This window comes from Alternaria rosae (genome assembly GCF_020736505.1).
Source record: "Alternaria rosae strain MPI-PUGE-AT-0040 chromosome Unknown BKA58scaffold_5, whole genome shotgun sequence".
Taxonomy (NCBI): domain Eukaryota; kingdom Fungi; phylum Ascomycota; class Dothideomycetes; order Pleosporales; family Pleosporaceae; genus Alternaria; species Alternaria rosae.
The window spans coordinates 391,582-409,049 of record NW_025763574.1 but is presented as its reverse complement, the minus strand read 5'-3'; the positions used below and the strand labels follow the sequence as shown (position 1 = coordinate 409,049).

The 17,468-nt window shown below is 53.3% G+C and overlaps 7 protein-coding genes across 7 annotated transcripts; 3 read left to right on the top strand and 4 right to left on the bottom strand.

Moving 5' to 3' along the window:
* The first annotated feature begins 140 nt into the window (after nucleotides 1-140).
* On the top strand, nucleotides 141-1,867 carry BKA58DRAFT_384341 (kinase-like domain-containing protein). The gene has a single exon (XM_046170258.1). It carries the CDS (start codon nucleotides 453-455, stop codon nucleotides 1,674-1,676), a length of 1,224 nt encoding a protein of 407 aa, XP_046024917.1. The 5' UTR covers nucleotides 141-452; the 3' UTR covers nucleotides 1,677-1,867.
* A 465-nt stretch (nucleotides 1,868-2,332) lies between these two features.
* Nucleotides 2,333-4,994, bottom strand: BKA58DRAFT_170584 (LIM-domain binding protein-domain-containing protein). The gene is made up of 3 exons (XM_046165158.1): nucleotides 4,585-4,994; nucleotides 2,982-4,531; nucleotides 2,333-2,926 (listed from the first exon to the last, which is right to left on the bottom strand). Exons 1-3 carry the CDS (start codon nucleotides 4,847-4,849, stop codon nucleotides 2,414-2,416), a joined length of 2,328 nt encoding a protein of 775 aa, XP_046024916.1. The 5' UTR covers nucleotides 4,850-4,994; the 3' UTR covers nucleotides 2,333-2,413.
* A 2,015-nt stretch (nucleotides 4,995-7,009) lies between these two features.
* Nucleotides 7,010-9,290, top strand: BKA58DRAFT_469146 (P-loop containing nucleoside triphosphate hydrolase protein). The gene is made up of 8 exons (XM_046175137.1): nucleotides 7,010-7,242; nucleotides 7,301-7,385; nucleotides 7,437-7,456; nucleotides 7,510-7,545; nucleotides 7,594-7,755; nucleotides 7,805-8,121; nucleotides 8,171-8,445; nucleotides 8,493-9,290. Exons 1-8 carry the CDS (start codon nucleotides 7,144-7,146, stop codon nucleotides 9,029-9,031), a joined length of 1,533 nt encoding a protein of 510 aa, XP_046024915.1. The 5' UTR covers nucleotides 7,010-7,143; the 3' UTR covers nucleotides 9,032-9,290.
* Nucleotides 9,291-10,148: 858 nt separating this feature from the next.
* Nucleotides 10,149-11,117, bottom strand: BKA58DRAFT_170538 (uncharacterized protein). Its single transcript, XM_046165157.1, has one exon. It carries the CDS (start codon nucleotides 11,004-11,006, stop codon nucleotides 10,293-10,295), a length of 714 nt encoding a protein of 237 aa, XP_046024914.1. The 5' UTR covers nucleotides 11,007-11,117; the 3' UTR covers nucleotides 10,149-10,292.
* BKA58DRAFT_314613 (uncharacterized protein) lies at nucleotides 11,112-11,540 on the bottom strand (the record flags this gene model as incomplete). The annotated part of the gene is made up of 1 exon (XM_046167484.1): nucleotides 11,112-11,540. The coding sequence occupies one exon, from the start codon at nucleotides 11,538-11,540 to the stop codon at nucleotides 11,112-11,114; it is 429 nt and encodes a 142-aa protein (XP_046024913.1).
* Nucleotides 11,541-11,751: 211 nt separating this feature from the next.
* On the top strand, nucleotides 11,752-15,532 carry BKA58DRAFT_384330 (leucyl-tRNA synthetase). The gene has a single exon (XM_046170257.1). The coding sequence runs from the start codon at nucleotides 11,828-11,830 to the stop codon at nucleotides 15,317-15,319; it is 3,492 nt and encodes a 1,163-aa protein (XP_046024912.1). The 5' UTR covers nucleotides 11,752-11,827; the 3' UTR covers nucleotides 15,320-15,532.
* Nucleotides 15,376-17,051, bottom strand: BKA58DRAFT_170500 (uncharacterized protein). The gene is made up of 3 exons (XM_046165156.1): nucleotides 16,542-17,051; nucleotides 16,328-16,485; nucleotides 15,376-16,260 (listed from the first exon to the last, which is right to left on the bottom strand). The coding sequence occupies exons 1-3, from the start codon at nucleotides 16,872-16,874 to the stop codon at nucleotides 15,654-15,656; spliced, it is 1,098 nt and encodes a 365-aa protein (XP_046024911.1). The 5' UTR covers nucleotides 16,875-17,051; the 3' UTR covers nucleotides 15,376-15,653.
* Between the last annotated feature and the right edge of the window lie 417 nt (nucleotides 17,052-17,468).

The window sequence follows — 17,468 nt, the reverse complement described above, 5'->3', positions numbered from 1 at the left end:
ACGACGATCCTGCCGAACCCCCAACATTTGTCGCATTCCACATACCTTACTATCAATCCTATAAAAACGCATTTGGATTGAATAGCCGATCTAGCATATACGTCAACTACACATGGGACCAAGATGCTTGGCCTATGGCCCCATCCGTTGGACAAGCCCGGATTCCATATGGTGTGGAATCATGCAAGGAGACTTTTATCAGCTGCACGATCGACGCCTCGTCGTGGAGTGCGGGCGAACTACTACGCTGGCTGTTCAGAAAAGGCTATGTTACAGCACAGTTCGACCCTTCCTTCCGTTACTTGGGACGATTCCCGGATTTGCCTATCAGAGATGTACAAGTGAAATCCACCTCTACTTCCGCATCGTCTGCGCAACAACCCGACACCATCCAGCCTTCAAGCGATGCATACGAAATCGTTGATCGACCGACGTCAAGCGCCAGCTCCATAATGAGCTTTATGACAGCCCATAGTCAATTTTCCTTCGCGAGTGCGAGGTCGACGTACAGTAACTCCACTTTCTATTCAATAGCCACAAGGATTGAAACCATTCGCGAGGACGAAACGCCTAGTCTTGATCTCACTGTACCGCTAGCGCAGCTTCATAAGGATTATTACACAACCCTTCGTCGTCAGGAGATGATTCAGCCTTTGAACAAAGAGCTCAATTGGTCTGGGAAGGGCCAGCACGTTACATTTGCACCGAGTGATGAGATCCCATTGCGCTCCATATCACATCTGGGGTCCTCGAATGCCGCAACAGTCGACAAGGTGATCTGTCGTCGAATAGCACTCGCAAGAAAAACGATGAAGTGCGACAAGAGATGGACTGTGGTCGATGCTTCGCGTGAAGCCTATCACCTACAGAACTTCCGCCATTTTCACATCGTTCAGTTAGTGGGGACATACCTCCAGGGCCGCAAATTCTCGATTCTCATGTATCCCGTTGCGGATTCTCATTTGGCCACATTTCTTGAAGAGACCTGCGATATACCTGCTTCTAGCACGACGGGCCCCTGGTTTCGACATCGTTTTCTTGCCACGACCTTCGGCTGTCTCGCTGCCGCACTGGCATTCATTCACAAGAACACTACAAAGCACATGGATGTCAAACCCCACAACATACTCGTCCGATATGCGAAGTCGTGTGTTAATGAGACCTGGCGCGTTTACGTCGCTGACTTTGGACTGTCGCGTTCTTTCGGCTCGCAGGACCAGAGTCAAACTGACGGACCAACATCACGAACACCTCGCTACTGCTCACCGGAGGTGTACAACGACGAGCCACGTGGTAGACCTTCCGATATTTTCTCGCTTGGATGTGTATTCCTTGAGATTCTTTGCGTCTTGGGGAAAAACGATCTACAAGACTTTGCCGATGCGCGACGAGATAGCAGCGGCGACGAATCGTTCCACGGAAATTTGGATAGAGTGGTCGAGTACGCACACGGGTCTCTACGCTGCGAAGAACTACCAAGGGCATCTGCCTGGACAGAAGATGTCGCCGCATTCGACATAATTGCTGAAATAGTGATAAGTATGCTTAGTCGAGAGCCTAGCAAGAGGCCTACGGCAGCACAGATTCGCAAGCGCATCGTCGGCCTCCCGAAATGCTCATTCTTACCCTGTCCCAGCTGTTCCTTACCTCCAGAACCGTACGAGCGTGACCAATAGGCACTATGAGCCCAAATAGAGGAAGTTGACAATTGTAATTATAGAAGTTTAAGGATCCAAGACGAGCTCAACGGAAGCGCAGGATGTTAGCGAATGCAATCAAACCGTCGTACAAAGCGCATACCCATCTCAACTCCCACACATATCACTGCATAGCGAACACAAAGTTGAAGTCATAACGTCTTGAATTCCGTGTAAAAATGAATCTCAACATCAACATATCTCGCCTATGCACTGAACGGGGCCGTATAAATCATCTGACTTGGCCCCCATCTTTCCAAAAAAAAAGACAAAAAAGCCACCAAAAAAGGGCCCCTAACAAGACCACTTCTTTCTTTCCTTCTCGAAGCTGTGTTCTATACAGCTTTACTTCCGCCTCATCCTCGATAATGTACAAGAACGAATTATGTAACCTACGGAGGGTAGGTAAATGGAACAGGAGACAATGTGATAACCAAGCAGTAACAAGTGCAAAAATACGCCCCAGACGCCAGCAAAGTCAGGAGCAAAGCAAAGCAAAGCAAAGCAGGAAAGATCCACCCGAGTTGAAATGGGGTAATAGTGTGGAGATCTAACGCCAAGGGAGAAGACTTGTGAAAGACAAGAGCACGATATGAGAATCGAGAGTGTGAGAGATCAAACGCCGCGCTATACAAGAGATAGAGATGCGAGAAAGCGGAACGAGCATCGGATAGAGGCACCGGCAAAGAGGGAAGGCAGGTGACAAGCGATGAAGGCTATTGGCCAGCCTTCATCCTCTTGTTACCCCCGACTCTTGGGCTTTGCTTAACCTTTGGCACGCCGTTCATCTCTCCGCCACCGTCATCGGTTTCCATTTTGGCTGTACTCCGCCGCCGCTTGTTGTTCATCATGTTGGGAGACGTGTTCGAGCTCATGGTGTGCGAGCTTGTGCTCTGTTGTTTCATCATGGGCTGCGAGTTGGGCGACGGTGTGTGCTGGAAGTGAGGTGAACCGCCCATTGATCCGTTGGGAAGCAGGGAGTTCTGCATTGCGGGCGACATGAACATCTGACCGGGCTGGCCAGGCCCTGGTCGAGGCCCGGGTTGCATGTTGGGTGGCATGCCTTGTCCTTGCTGTGGCCCTTGGTTCGGGTGTTGCGGGCCTTGCAGAGCGCCCTGGCTATTCGACATGTTGTTGTTCCATGACTCCAACGCTTCGCTTGGCTTCATGTGGGGATTCTCGATATAGTGCACCATCAAGCTTGTCATGTGGTTCATTGGTTCGTAGATCTAAGACTCTTGTCAGTGTCAATGCCGAGGAGAGAAATGTGGAGAAGATTCTTACCTCAAGATAGCTTTGCAAGCCGTGTGGCAAACCATAGTCTGTAGTACTAGCGCTGATCAACTTGTTGATAGGCAAATACGCCTCTGGTGGTTCTGGCATTGTTCGTTGCTGCTGTGCTTGCTTCTTGTTCTTCATGCGTGGCGATTGGTTGGGGTTCAGTTGATTCGGCGATGGTTGAACGAACATTTGCTTCAGCGCGTTGAGCGGTATGAATTGCTCATGGCCCGCTCCGTCGAACACCAACCACTCCATCTTGTCTGAACCAGACCAGAATGCAGTCAACTTGCCTTGGTAGACAACTTGACAGGAGTTCTTGTATGTGTATATGAACTTTGCTCGCTCACAAGTCACTTTGAGCTCACCATTTGAGGTCTTCTCAGCCGCCCCGTCTAGAGTTATTTGCAAGTTGGTGACGTCGGTGTTGAAGAGGGTGTAGAAGTACCGCGGCAAAGCAGCGTATACGATCTCGAACTGCTTCGTTCTCTCTGTACTTGAGGAGCAGACGATGTGGACGAAAGACCCAGAGTCGGCGAAGAACCTATCCACGAAGGCCTGCCACCACTCAATGTTGTTGTTCGAGGCATTGAAGTTCCCTATTTGCTCCACAAAGTTCAGCAGCTTAAGCGTCCCTTGGCCTGAAGATACGCTCTGTGCTTGTTTCTGCTGCATCATGGCCAGTTGACGGGCTTGGTTTTGGGCAGCGTTTGCTTGCGCCTGTGCCTGTGCCTGCGCTTGCTGCACTAGTGCCGGATTCCGCTGTACCTGACCTTGGTTCTGGGCTTGCTGATTCGCTTGTTGAGGTAGATTTGGCGGCTGAGACGGAGCTGGCGTCTGCTGTTGTGGCACTGGACCTGACTGTGGTGGCTGGGATGACTGTTGCTGTTGCTGAGCCTGTTGTTGCGCCTGCTGCTGTGCTTGTTGCTGTGCTTGTTGTTGTGCCTGTTGTTGCTGCTGCTGCTGTTGTTGTTGTGCCTGTTGCTGCGCCTGCTGCTGTTGCTGTGCCTGTTGCTGTTGTTGTTGCTGCTGTGACGGGGGCGGTGGTTGTGGTTGCTGTTGGGGTGTAGGTTGAGGAGCAGGCGAAGATTGTCCCTGGTGACTCCCTATCGCGGATGGAGGGCGAAGAGGTCCTTGCTGGGGCTGGGTGGTTGGCGGCGGTCCCTGATTTCCTGCCTGGCTATGGTTGCTCGACTGAGACTGTGCATGTTGCATCGCAATCGCTTGTTGCTGCGCCTGCATTTGGTGATGCTGTTGAGCTTGTTGATGGGCTGCTTGGGCCATGGCAGCCTGATGCTGCGGGCCTCCGGGTTGCTGGCCCATCTGCTGTTGTTGCTGGAGCAAGTGGGGAGGAAGATTGACGAACGGTCCTTGCCCCATTTGTCCGTTTCTCATTGCTTGTAGCTGTTGTGCTTGTGCCTGGTTCAAGTTTGCCATGGGGTTCTGGAACCCCATTCCCATGCCGCCCTGCTGATGGGCAAGCATGGCCTGTTGTTGCTGACGGTGCATGAAGGCCTGTTGGGCAGTTCTCTGCTGTTGCATCATTGCAGGGTTCACTATCAAATCTGTCAGCCAATGCTCTGCCATGATACGAAGCGGTGGTACTCACTCATCTGATGTTGCTGTTGCTGCTGGAACATGTGCTGCTGCGGCTGTAGGTGCGAGAGGGCATGGGCATTAGCACCCATACCCGGCTGCATGCCCATCATGGGCCCTGCCTGACTGACGGGGCCATTAGGACCAGAGACGTGCTGCATACCGGGCTGCATTCCAGGCTGTCCTGGGTTTGGGCCTGGACCGCCCATACCTGGGTGCGCGTGCTGCATGCCCTGGGGGTGCATGCCGCCATTGTGTGGATAGCTCGTTGTCATCATCTTGCCGGCTCTTCAGTGCGGGCTGTGGCCTCGCGGACGCGGAGATGGATCAGGTAGAAGGGATGCGACAGGTGTCGAGATTAGAAGACGGGTCCGCGTGATGCGAAGAACGACCGAGTCGGCGACGAGACAGGTTGAGCAATGCTACTGCGTCCAAGTCATACGTGCGCGGAAATTCGCGTCGATGCCAATGGGAACACAAGAGTGTTGGGTGGTCGCGATAGAAAGTTAAAGTGTGGTCCGGTGTGGCCGATATGGGAGACTGAGGAAGTGCCCGCGCAGAAGTCGCGATGGGCGCGATGAGGCCGACAGGCGGCACTTGCCGGTTACAGGGAAAAGGGCGAGGGTCACGGAGGACGTCGCGCAAAGTGCAGCGCGATACTCACAGGAGCGTCGAGGGGGTGGTGAGGTGTGCAGCCACGTCTGGCGCGGTGTCGTGCCGGGTGATATCGTGTCGCATCCGTCCCGCCAGCAGAGCGGTGGAGTAGGAACGTGAGATGGGCCGTCTGGGGGCAGCAGAGGCAGTGCGGAAAGCGTGTCTAGAGACGCCGTGCTATGCGACGATGGGGCCGGTGCGAGTATAGATCCAGGGCCAGGGACGGTGCCAGGGACGCGGGCGTCAGTGGTGGAGTTCTCGTGTGGTGAGAGGTGATGGGCGCATGGCCCTCTCCGAAGATCAGCGCAGGTTAGGGGGCCGTTTCGGTATCGCGCGAAAAGCTGCGTGGCTGGGCTGCCCAATCTATCCCGACTCCAACTCACGCTCAATATGCACCGCGCAGCAGAAGGACAACGCGCTCGACTAGTGATGAATTATGCTGCACTCGGGCGGGCGCACACTTGCAGTCTCTTGCGACCACGCTGACCTGCTTTGCTGATGTTTGCTGGCCGGATGACGATTCCAAATAATGCCCTTGCCCGTTCGGGCGTGCACGTGATGAGAGAAATCTTGGCGGCGCGCTAATTCGGCGCTCTACTTTTCTTCGACCGCGTCTCTGGTTTTCTCTCGACAACCACTTCGCTCTGCATGTCTTGAAGACCTGCCAACAACCACTGGCTTCGGACCGCTTCATGCGATTTCGTGAAGGCCCGAAGCCAGCCCTTCCTATAACGTAAGTCGACTCCTTTTTTCTTTGCTTTTGTGGAAAGATTATACCTTCAGCAACTTCTTTTCCTTACCGATTCGACCTTGAAGAAAACAGCGCTGTTCGGGTGCCCTTCGCCGGGCGCCTGCTACTTGCCAGTACTGTCGTCTGACCTCCATCACTGTCGCGAATGTTTTGGCAATTTTTGCACGTCAGACTGCTAACATTGTTCAAGTATAGTAATACTCGCTTCCTCTCATCACCGCGCACCCTCCCGCAGCTTGTCGCCCTGTGCGCATTCACAGCAGATTGAGATCCTTGCAACACTATATCAGTTCCGTCAGGACTGCGTTGTTACACGTGCGCGTAATGCAGACTCAAACAGTCTTGCTGCGCAACGTCTTGGACATGGACATGCACGCGCGTTGATGGTCAGCTAACACCAGGTACATGGCGTGTCTAGTGTGATCATAGGTCAGTCGCTCTTTTCCTCACACTCTTCCTCCCTTTCATGATGAAACATTTCCACATTCGCAGTTTCCACGCTAGCCATCAATCGAACCTAAGACCGATGGACAATGAGCGCGAATACCTTCCTTGGATGTCTGATCCCTCACATACTCTGTTCCGTTATTGCTGAGATTTTCGCTTTGCAATTACTGACAAGTTCAAACAGATGCGCGATGTCCGTCCTGTTGAGAAGGCGAGCACCTAGATACGTTCTATGGTCGGCGACCCTGCTGGAAATGGTGGCATGTCTGGGGTCTAGATAGTGTGACACGATATGTAGCATATGAATACCATGAGTTGCGAAAACCAAATTTCCCATGTTCTTCCGTGAGTCTCTTGCACCGAATCCATTACCTTTTGAGCTCTGCCACATGCCGGGGACATCGTCTTGTTGGTACACATTTCGACATGTGGACTTGTGTCGTTAGGCAGTGCGGGAGTCAGTTCCGATTACTACTTAAGTTTAACTCGTGCAAAATCGAGGCTGTACTGTCGCGATGGTGAGGCGCCAAGGCCGAGCCTCCAGCCAGCGTCATCTGTCGCATAGACGCTAAAGCATCCTGGTCAGAGCTTCCCCAACCCACTTGGACGGCCGACCTCTAACTTCGTCACCCAACGATCTCCGAGGCTACAGACCGACCGCGGCCCTCGATCTAACGCCGAGCAATACTACACCTCTCCGAACCGCTCATTACCGCCACGATGCCTGAAGTTGTCGACCCCCGCATGATCTCGGTGACGCCTAGGATACGATACAACACTATTGGAGGCGTCAACGGTCCATTGGTCATCCTCGACAATGTGCGTAGCTTGGACCCATGAGACGGAGTGAGAAGAAGCTTATACATGTGGTGGATAGGTCAAATTCCCGCGATACAACGAGATTGTGTCCTTGACTCTGCCTGATGGCACCGAACGCTCTGGTCAAGTCCTTGAAGCTCGAGGTAAGCTATTCCGACCCTGATAGTGCGCCCAAACACTGACACAAGCTGTAGGCAACCGCGCCGTCGTCCAGGTAAATTGCGACATGCTCAACTCCCCCGGCAACTCGATCTAATTGCGACACAGGTCTTCGAAGGCACATCTGGTATCGATGTTAAGAAGGTACTTACACCCAGTCCTCTGCAGGAGAACTATATCTAACATTCGCAGACCAAAGTCGAGTTCACCGGACATAGCTTGAAGCTCGGTGTGTCCGAGGACATGTTGGGCCGTATCTTCGATGGTTCAGGAAAGCCTATCGACAAGGGCCCCAAGGTGCTCGCCGAGGACTACCTTGATATCAACGGTAGCCCCATCAACCCATACTCGCGAGTACGTACCTATTTTGATACCTCTCTTTCATGCGACTGACAGTGTCTAGGTCTACCCCGAAGAAATGATCTCCACCGGTATCTCCGCCATTGACACGATGAACTCGATCGCCCGTGGACAGAAGATTCCTATCTTCTCCTCATCCGGTCTACCCCACAACGAAATCGCTGCGCAGATTTGCAGACAGGCTGGTCTTGTCGGAAAGCCCTCCAAGGGTGTACACGACGACCACGACGACAACTTCTCCATTGTCTTCGGTGCTATGGGTGTCAACTTGGAGACCAGTCGCTTCTTCACGCGCGACTTCGAAGAGAACGGCAGTATGGAGCGTGTCACTCTGTTCCTCAACTTGGCAAACGACCCTACGTAAGTAGAACATGCATGCGCTACTACTATCCTAGCTAACCCAGCGTAGCATCGAGCGCATCATTACCCCCCGTCTTGCCCTTACAACCGCTGAATACTACGCCTACCAGCTCGAGAAGCACGTCCTGGTCATTCTTACCGACTTGTCCTCCTACTGCGATGCGCTACGTGAGGTCTCCGCTGCCCGAGAAGAAGTGCCCGGTCGTCGTGGTTACCCCGGTTACATGTACACGGATTTGTCGACTATCTACGAGCGTGCTGGACGTGTTGAGGGCCGTAACGGATCTATCACTCAGATTCCCATTCTGACTATGCCTAACGACGGTATGTACTGCGACTTCTGTTACTCTGTGCTAAGCTAATTGCACCAGATATCACACATCCCATCCCCGATTTGACCGGTTACATTACCGAGGGCCAGATCTTCATTGACCGTCAACTCGACAACAAGGGTATCTACCCTCCGATCAACGTTCTGCCATCCCTCTCCCGTCTCATGAAATCTGCCATCGGTGAGGGTCGCACACGAAAAGACCACGGTGATGTCTCCAACCAGCTCTACGCCAAGTACGCCATTGGCCGTGACGCCGCTGCCATGAAGGCAGTCGTCGGAGAGGAGGCCCTATCCTCAGAAGACAAGCTATCCCTTGAGTTCCTCGAGAAGTTCGAGCGCTCCTTCATCGCCCAGGGTGCCTACGAGTCGCGCTCCATCCACGAATCTCTCGACCTTGCATGGTCGCTGCTCCGTATCTACCCCAAGGAACTCCTCAACCGTATCCCAGCCAAGGTGCTTGACCAATACTACCAGAGGAGTCGGGGCGGTGACGACGGTGACAAGAAGAAGGGCAGCAAGGATACCAAGGACAACTCGGGCGAGGGCCAGCAGGACGACAACTTGATCGATGTGTAAGCAAGATAGTTTAGCATGTGTATGTGTTTGGGATGGTGAATGGACTGCTTCTATGGCCATGTTCACTGAGCGGAATGTGGGTAGAGATACTGCATTGAGTATATACGAATTTGTCGAATCTTTAATCTGGTGTACTTGTCGTTTTTGGTGACGTGATGTTGATTGGGCAAACGAAGTAGGTATGTTCGCGTTGCTTGTTCATACGACGACGGGTAGTTTTTGTTCATATTGCTTCACATATGTGGCAAACACTTTCTAGTTCACTCCTCAACATGATGGTTATTGAGTACTACATCGACTTCACTTTGAGTCTACAATATCACCAGACCTAATCCAAAAGCTTATATTCATGCTGAGCTCTGTGATATTGAGCACCATGCCCTGGTCTGGCATCTACAAAGCCCATCATGCCATCCAATATGCCACTCTCCAGCGAGGTGACGAGCCTACATCTTTACTGCACTTTGCGCTTTGCACGTCCACATTGCACTGTCTCTTTCACGCTCACTCCCACTTTCCGCTTCTCCCCCGCACCATCCATCCCCGTTCACCATGGAAACGCGCGCGTCTTGCAAACGCTCTTGTTATGGTTTCGCCGTGAAATTTGCCGTGCCATGTTATGATGGTGGCCTCCATTTCCCCTTTTGAACCTCTCCAGCAACAACAGCCAGCATCGACTCCTACCCGCCCGCCCGCCCTCCACCATTTCCGTGCCGCTGTTGGTGCCGTTGTCGTCTTCTAGCTCTTGCTTTGCCCGGTCCCTGCCTCCCTACCGCCGGCACTGTCGTCTTCTCGTTCGCTCGTCGGTGTTGCTGCTGCCGCCGCTGCCACCACCACCAGTGTCTGCGCCCGGCCCGCGTTTCCTGGACGCGGCCACGCTGCCTGCAGCGTGGGGGAGGGCGGATTGGCAGAGGTATGTGATGAGTGTTCTTTACTGTTTTGTCTTTGGGCGTTTCTTGCTTGCGTATCTTTAAAGGGAAGTATGAAAGGTAAGTATAAGATTGGACGAAAAGAGCTCGACGCTAGAGGTGAAAGAAGGACCTAGACGGCTATAAAGAGGAAGGAAGAGGTGGGTTTGAAGCTGAAGAGTTCTGAGATGCTTCGAAGTGAATGGAGGAAGAAGAAACAGTAAGTTTTACTCTACATCTGATAGGGCTTAAGACTGACGAATAGGTTGTTGCTCGCTGAAGCTGAATCGGAAGGATTTCGGATTCGGCTTCCCAAAGCATACCCAAAGCATCCTACATGGCATAAACCTATCTCAAACCAGCCACAATACATCTAGAGGCAGACATACGCCCGAAAGAAGACAGGGCTTGATTAGAAACTGGAGCCAGGAGACCTCGAACATGAGAACAACTACTGCATCTAAGGTTGAGTACAAGCCGGAAGCATACAAACTGATCAACTGTATAGAGTGTTTGGCCATGAAATTGTTTTCCGCCCCGGCATCTCCCTCGAGGTCCAGGTGGGGATCCACAACGATCTGGCCAATCGTTGGGACCGCACCTCCGTCGTCGACCAGTTCGCCTTCGGACGGTGGAATGAGAACCTTCTCCCAAAAGGGGCGACGGGAACCCAGGTGTACGTCAAAGAAGGCTGGCACCAGGAGTCGGAGCCTCATTTCACCGTGGACCTGAGGTTTGTGTTCGGTACCACGGGCGTGACTCAGCACTGGGCCACCGCCCACGTCTATTTGGATTTCTCGGAGTCCGTAATCAGAACGTGTGATAGACGGGACGGCTGGTGCTGGGTCAAGCCGCTCTGGGCCGAACACCATAGGGTATGGGACGTGAGTATCCTTTGTTACCTGAAGACCATTTAGCAAACTGACTGACTTTGGCAAGGTGCGCGGACCGAGACCGGCGATCTTACCACGGCTTCCCAGGCGGATGAGAAATGCCCCCGTGTATCCACCCGTCTGGAGGTAGGTTTTTTCATCTCGTTCCAAGAGATCCCAGGTCACTTGCTCCATCTCCCTTTCCACAGTTCGCTTGATGAATCCTTCGCAGGTCAAGCCATTGTATCAATTCTTCTTGTTCATTTCCGCTTGCTAATCTTCTTCACTACAGCGCTCAGGCTAGTCGCGATCACCTCTCCGTTCTTGACTTTCTCCCACCGCTATGGGAGACCTAGCCTCCTCGCCCGTATGTGTGTAGAACCCCCCAAACATCCCCCACATCCTCTTCCTCAATCCCTCAAACGGCTGCTCGCCCGGCCTTGGGTTCATCGGGTCTTTGCGGAAGTCGTGGAACAAGACGCCGTAGACGACAATGAAACTGATCATGCTCCACTGCACCACCTTGGTCCACTTGTTCCATTCTGGCCGTATCGACTTCGCCTTGATGCGTCGCTTGAACTTGCGCTCGAACCGAAACTGCTGCTTCTCCGTCAGGGCGCGTAGGTTCGGCGGCCATTTCTTCTTGGCTGGGTACTTGTTGCGCGCGAAGTCGAACGGTGGAAGTGTGTTCTCGTGTCGGCCGAGGAGACGGTTGATGAGGCGCAGCATGATCGCTGGCTTGTCGGTTCGACGACGGCGACAGGGCTGTTCGGTTGACTTGTGGATTCGCGGTGTTGTTTCCTGAGGGATACTTGGCTGACGTTCTTTACAGTTACAGGCACAGACCAGACCCGCCCCACAATTTCCGCGCACCGAAAAAAGTTATGACTAACCCCAGTAAAGACCTCCGCACTGGCCACCCTCCTCCCACCACCCCTCCACAAACACATACTTTTGTTCTCGCGCTCTCTACGACTTCTTTTTACGACCGTTCTTCACTTTCTGGGATTGTCGTGATGGCGGAGGCCACAAAACTCAGCGACGCGCCAAAGAGCGCCGTCGCCGCAACACTAGAGCAGCTCAAGCCTCAAGAGGCTGAGTCAAAAACACTGAAGATTGAGAACACCGAGAAGCGCGACACATTGATCGCCGAAGAGAAGAAATACCAGAAATCTTGGGAAGAGCAAGGAGTATTCAATCCTGACGCCCCATCTCTCGAAGATGAACCCTTTGACACCACCACACCTGACCAACTCCACGAGAAGTACCCCAAATGGTTCGGTTGCTTTGCATACCCATACATGAACGGCACCCTCCACGCTGGACATGGTTTCACCGCTAGTAAAGTCGAGTTCACCGCTGGTTTCAGAAGGATGACCGGCGCGCGCGCTCTCTTCCCATTAGGTTACCATGTGACTGGTATGCCCATCAAGGCGTGCGCAGACAAGTTGGTCCGAGAGGTCGAGATGTTCGGACAGAACTTTGAACGCTGCCCCGTCGAAGATGTTGTCGAGACTTCAGCAACACAAGAGCCGCCAGCCCCTACACAGGCCGAAACAAAGACCGACATCACCAAGTTCAAGGCGACGAAGGGCAAAGCCAGCGCTAAGACCGTCAAGACGAAGTACCAATTCCAAATTATGCTCGCCCAGGGCATTCCTCTCGAGGAGATCCACAAGTTCTCTGACCCTTACCACTGGATCGAGTTCTTCCCTCCTCTAGCCAAGAAGGACCTCACAGCATTCGGAGCCAGGATAGATTGGAGACGTCAGTTCGTCACCACCGATGCGAACCCATACTACGACAACTTCGTGGCTTGGCAGATGCGAAAACTGAAGGCCTTGGGAAAGATTATTTTCGCGAAGCGTTACACTGTCTACAGCCCAAAGGATGGCCAAGCATGCATGGACCACGACAGGCAGTCGGGTGAAGGTGTTACCGTTCAGGAGTACACCGCGCTCAAGATGAAGGTTGTGAAGTGGGCAGATTCCGCAAAGGCTCATGCTGGTGCCGTTCCCGAAGGCGCTTCTTGCTACTTCGTTCCAGCCACGCTCCGCCCAGAAACCATGTACGGTCAGACCTCATGTTTCGTAGGACCTGCGATCAACTACTCCTTAGTCAAAATCACCGACACCGAATACTACGTCCTCAGCGAGAGAGCCGCAAGGAATATGGCATACCAAGGCACCACTGCCAAGTGGGGCGAATACTCCATCGTCGCTACCTTCCCCGGTAAGGATGTTGTCGGTACTGTCGTCAATGCCCCTCTCTCTGTTCACAAGGATGTATATATCCTTCCCATGGAGACTGTCAAGGATACCAAGGGTACGGCCGTCGTCACATGTGTTCCATCGGACTCACCAGATGACTACATCACCTCATTTGATCTCGCCAAGAAGGCCGAATATTACGGTATCCAGAAGGAATGGGTCAAGTTCGACGATCTCTTACCCATCATCGAAACCCCTTCTTACGGTAACCTCACAGCGAAACGCCTGGTGGAGGAGATGAAGATTCAATCACCCAAGGACTCTGCAAAGCTTGCCGATGCTAAGGAGAAGGCATACAAGGAGGGATTTTACAAGGGCAAGATGGTACACGGAGATTTTAGCGGAAAGACTGTCGAAGAAGCTAAGCCGCTGGTTCGCAAGCAGCTCATCGAGGCCGGCGACGCCTTCCCGTACGCTGAACCCGATGGCAAGGTCATGAGCCGAAGTGGTGACGACTGTGTTGCAGCTCTTCTCGACCAATGGTACATGAACTACGGCACTGCAGCAAATGGCGGAGACGGCGAATGGGCTGAGAAGGTCCGCTCACACATTGAGGGCGAACTCAATCTCTACTATCCTGAGGCGAAGAACCAGTTCCTCCGAGTCGTCGATTGGCTAAGCATCTGGGCGTGTGCCCGTTCCTACGGTCTCGGCACCAAGGTACCCTGGGATCCAAGTGTGATGGTTGAGAGTTTGTCCGACAGCACGATCTACCAAGCTTACTACTCCTTCGCCCACCTTCTCCACAAGGATATGTTCGGGAAGGAACCTGGACCTCTTGGGGTCAAGCCCGATCAGCTCACTGACGAAGCTTGGGATTACGTATTTGCTCTTCGCGACCGATCCGATGTGCCGCAGTCCGACATTCCCACAAAGACTTTACAGACCATGCGACGACACTTCGACTACTGGTACCCGCTCGACATGCGCACCAGTGGTAAGGATCTGATCCAGAACCATCTGACATTCAACCTCTACGTACATACCGCCATCTTCCCGAAGGAGAACTGGCCCCGCAGCTTCCGTGTAAACGGTCACTTGCTACTGAATGGTGACAAGATGAGCAAGTCTACCGGTAACTTCCTGACTATCGCCGGTGCTGTCGAGAAGTTTGGTGCCGACGCCACACGTATTGCCCTTGCCGACGCAGGAGACGAAATCACAGACGCCAACTTCGAGGAGACGGTCGCGAACGCCAACATCCTGAAGCTGTTCGAGCTCCGCAAGTGGTGCGAGGACTTGATGAACGAAGCCATCTACGTTCCCGATGCGGCAGCATACATGGAGAAGAGGGCGTCGGGATCGGTCAAGAATCCAGATGTCATCCAGCGACAGAGCGGCAGCGAGCACCTTCTTTTCGACAAGATGTTCGATAACGAGATGAACTTCTTGATCCACGAGGCTTTCGGACACTACTCCAACACATTCTACAAGCTCGCCCTCAAGTCAGGATTCTATGACTTCACCAGTGCGCGCGACTTCTACCGTGAGGCTACCAAGGCAGCAGGCATCGGTATGCACCAAGACCTCGTCAAGAAGTTCGTCGAACTCCAGGCCCTCCTCCTTACTCCCATCGCACCTCACTGGTCAGAATACATCTGGCTCGAGGTCCTCAAGAACAAGGAAACCGTCCAGAAAGCTCTGTGGCCCAAGGTTCCCGAGCCGAACGCTTCCCTCACAGCCGCCCGAGAGTTCGTCCGCCAAACACAGACGAACATCACATCAGCAGAGGGCAATGCCATCAAGAAGCTATCCAAGGGCAAAGCAGCCACTTTCGACCCCAAGAAAGAGAAGAAGATTATTATCTTCGCCGCAAAGGAATGGCCCGCTTGGCAGAAGAAGTACATCGACATGGTCCGCGACGCCGACACCCTCGACATCAAAGCCATCAGCAAGTCGATCGACAAGTCCGAGTCGAAGAAAGCCATGCCCTTCATCAACGGTCTCAAGCGCCGCCTCGATAACGGTGAGCCAAAGGATGTTGTCCTCAACCGTGAACTTGCTTTCGATGAGCTAGATACGCTGCGCGCCATGGTACCTGGATTGAAGCAGACTATACAGAAGTGCGTTGATGTGGAGATCATCACCGTTGGCGAAGGTGGCAAGGATGGTACTGTCATCAAGGAAGATGGCAGCAAGGGCGACGCACGATCGGAACTTCCACCGCAAGCCGCTACTGCTGAGCCAGGTTACCCGAGCTTCGCTTTTGAGAATGTCGAGAATATGCCTGTGCGATAAGTGCTGGTGGAGTCAAAAGGTGGACTGTATTCTGGGTATCGGATTGGGTTGGGCTACGCTTTCATGTAACGACACGGTATGATTGATGTGCATGGAGGGACGGACGGTATGATCTGGGATGGAAGGACTGCTGGTAGATAGACGTCGTACAATATGACCCTTGAGATGGATCGTTGCATGTTTCGTACAACTTCGATGCTGCAATACGGTGAAATGGCCATGAACTGGTACTCCATTATAAGATCTAATGATCAAACTTTTGATCCGAATTACATCCATGTAACCGCTTGAAGCTTCAGGTAAGCAAGCAATCAGGTCCATACCCACCACCACTCTACAACTTCGCCCTCGCCTCATCAACGCGGTTGCCCTGCTGATCAAAGAAGATCTTCCTCCCACTCCTCAAACTATCCTGCAGCGCAACTCCAATCTTAACCGCCTCCATCGAACTCTGCAAATCAACCGGCACCTCTCCTCCCTCGAGCACTGCATCCGTAAACTGCCTCGCCTCCTCCACAAACGCCTGTTCAAACCGCTCATAGTAATTCTGCGGAATCTCCCTATTAATGCCATTGCTCATATGGCTCTCCAGCAGCCCCGTCATGGGATTCGAATTGACAGCCAACTTGCCCTTTGTTCCGATGATCTCTGTCATGTCGTGCTGGCCGGGGGCGTTCATGCGCGAACTGTAGAAGTAGGCAATTTGGCCGGAGTGGAATTCTACGACGCCGACGCCGTTGTCGACGTCGCCGTGTTTGGCTAGGTCGGGCTCAAGGGCTGTTACGCCGACGGCCATGACAGATTTTACGATGGGCAGCGTCTTGCCCTTTGTTTCTGCGGAGAAGTACCATAGGGCGAGGTCGATGTCGTGGATGTTGCAGTCGACGAATATGCCGCCTGAGAACTCGGCGTAGGCGACGAAGAAACCGGAGGGGTCGTATCTGGGGGGGTGGATGTGTTAGTGGGTGTTGTATGTGTGTAGGTGTGGAGGACTGGGGCGTTGCTTACTTGTCGCAGGTTTGTGAGCGCAGGATCGTGGGTCGTCCGATGTCGCCGTTGAGGGTCATGTTGTAGGCGTTTACGTAGGAGGAGTCGAAGCGGCGGGAGAAACCACACATGACTTTGACGTGAGGGTTGCGCTTTGCGGTGTCGAGGACTTGGTGGACCTAGATACTGTGGTCAGTGGTGGGCCTTCACGATGAGAGTGTGGGCAGGTACGTACCACGTCCAACTTGGTGCTGAGCGGCTTCTCACACAGAACATGCTTTCCAGCTTCGATCGCCTTGATCGTCTGCTCGGCATGTACTGTGGTAACGGTGGCTACACAGACAGCCTCAAGACCCTCATGCTTCAACATCTCGTCGTAGTCGGTGTAGATCTTGACGCCCCACGGCTCGAGATTCTCCTTCGCCCAAGCAATCTCATTCTCAGCAGGTGTAAAGGCGGCTACGAGTTCAGCCTTGGGTGTGCGGTGGAGGAAGTGGTTGGCATGGCGAGCGCCCATGCGGCCGAGGCCTGAGACGGCAATACGGAGTCTGCGGATCGCGGGTGCCATTGTGAAGGATGTGTTGGAGGGAGCAGGAAGAGGATTGAAAGAAACGTGGTTTGCAAGAAGTTTACAAGACTCCGCGAAGCTCAGAGCGAGGAGATATATGCGAGTTCGAGCACCTACGGGAATACACCGACTTTCAATCCCCCCAGAATCCTACCTTGGTCAAAGCTCCTCTCAGGGTCCAAACTAGGCTCGAACACGCAAAAGCAGCTGCTCCTCCATATCCAGTCGCCGAGTTTCGTCCTCCCTATCATCCGCGTAAACCAATATCCATCACTGCATCACAAAGCCACCCGTCATCCTTCCCCCAGTACAAGGCCCAAGTTATGCGGCGAACTTCTCTACGCTGAGCCGCACATGCCACGTCTGGACCGGATCATCGGCACGAGCATTACGTCGACGCAGATGCGGAACGCGAAAGCGCTGTGGAGAGATGTATCTTGTGTTGATGGAAAGTGTGGGGAACGCGTGGAGTCGCGTCGCGCCCAGGCACAAAAAGGCGGAGTTGAGCGAATGGGGAAAATCTCCTCTTTCGGTTTGGGAGGGCGAAATTACTCCGCGCAAAAAGGCCGGTTCGCGATGGGAAGTCGTTCACTA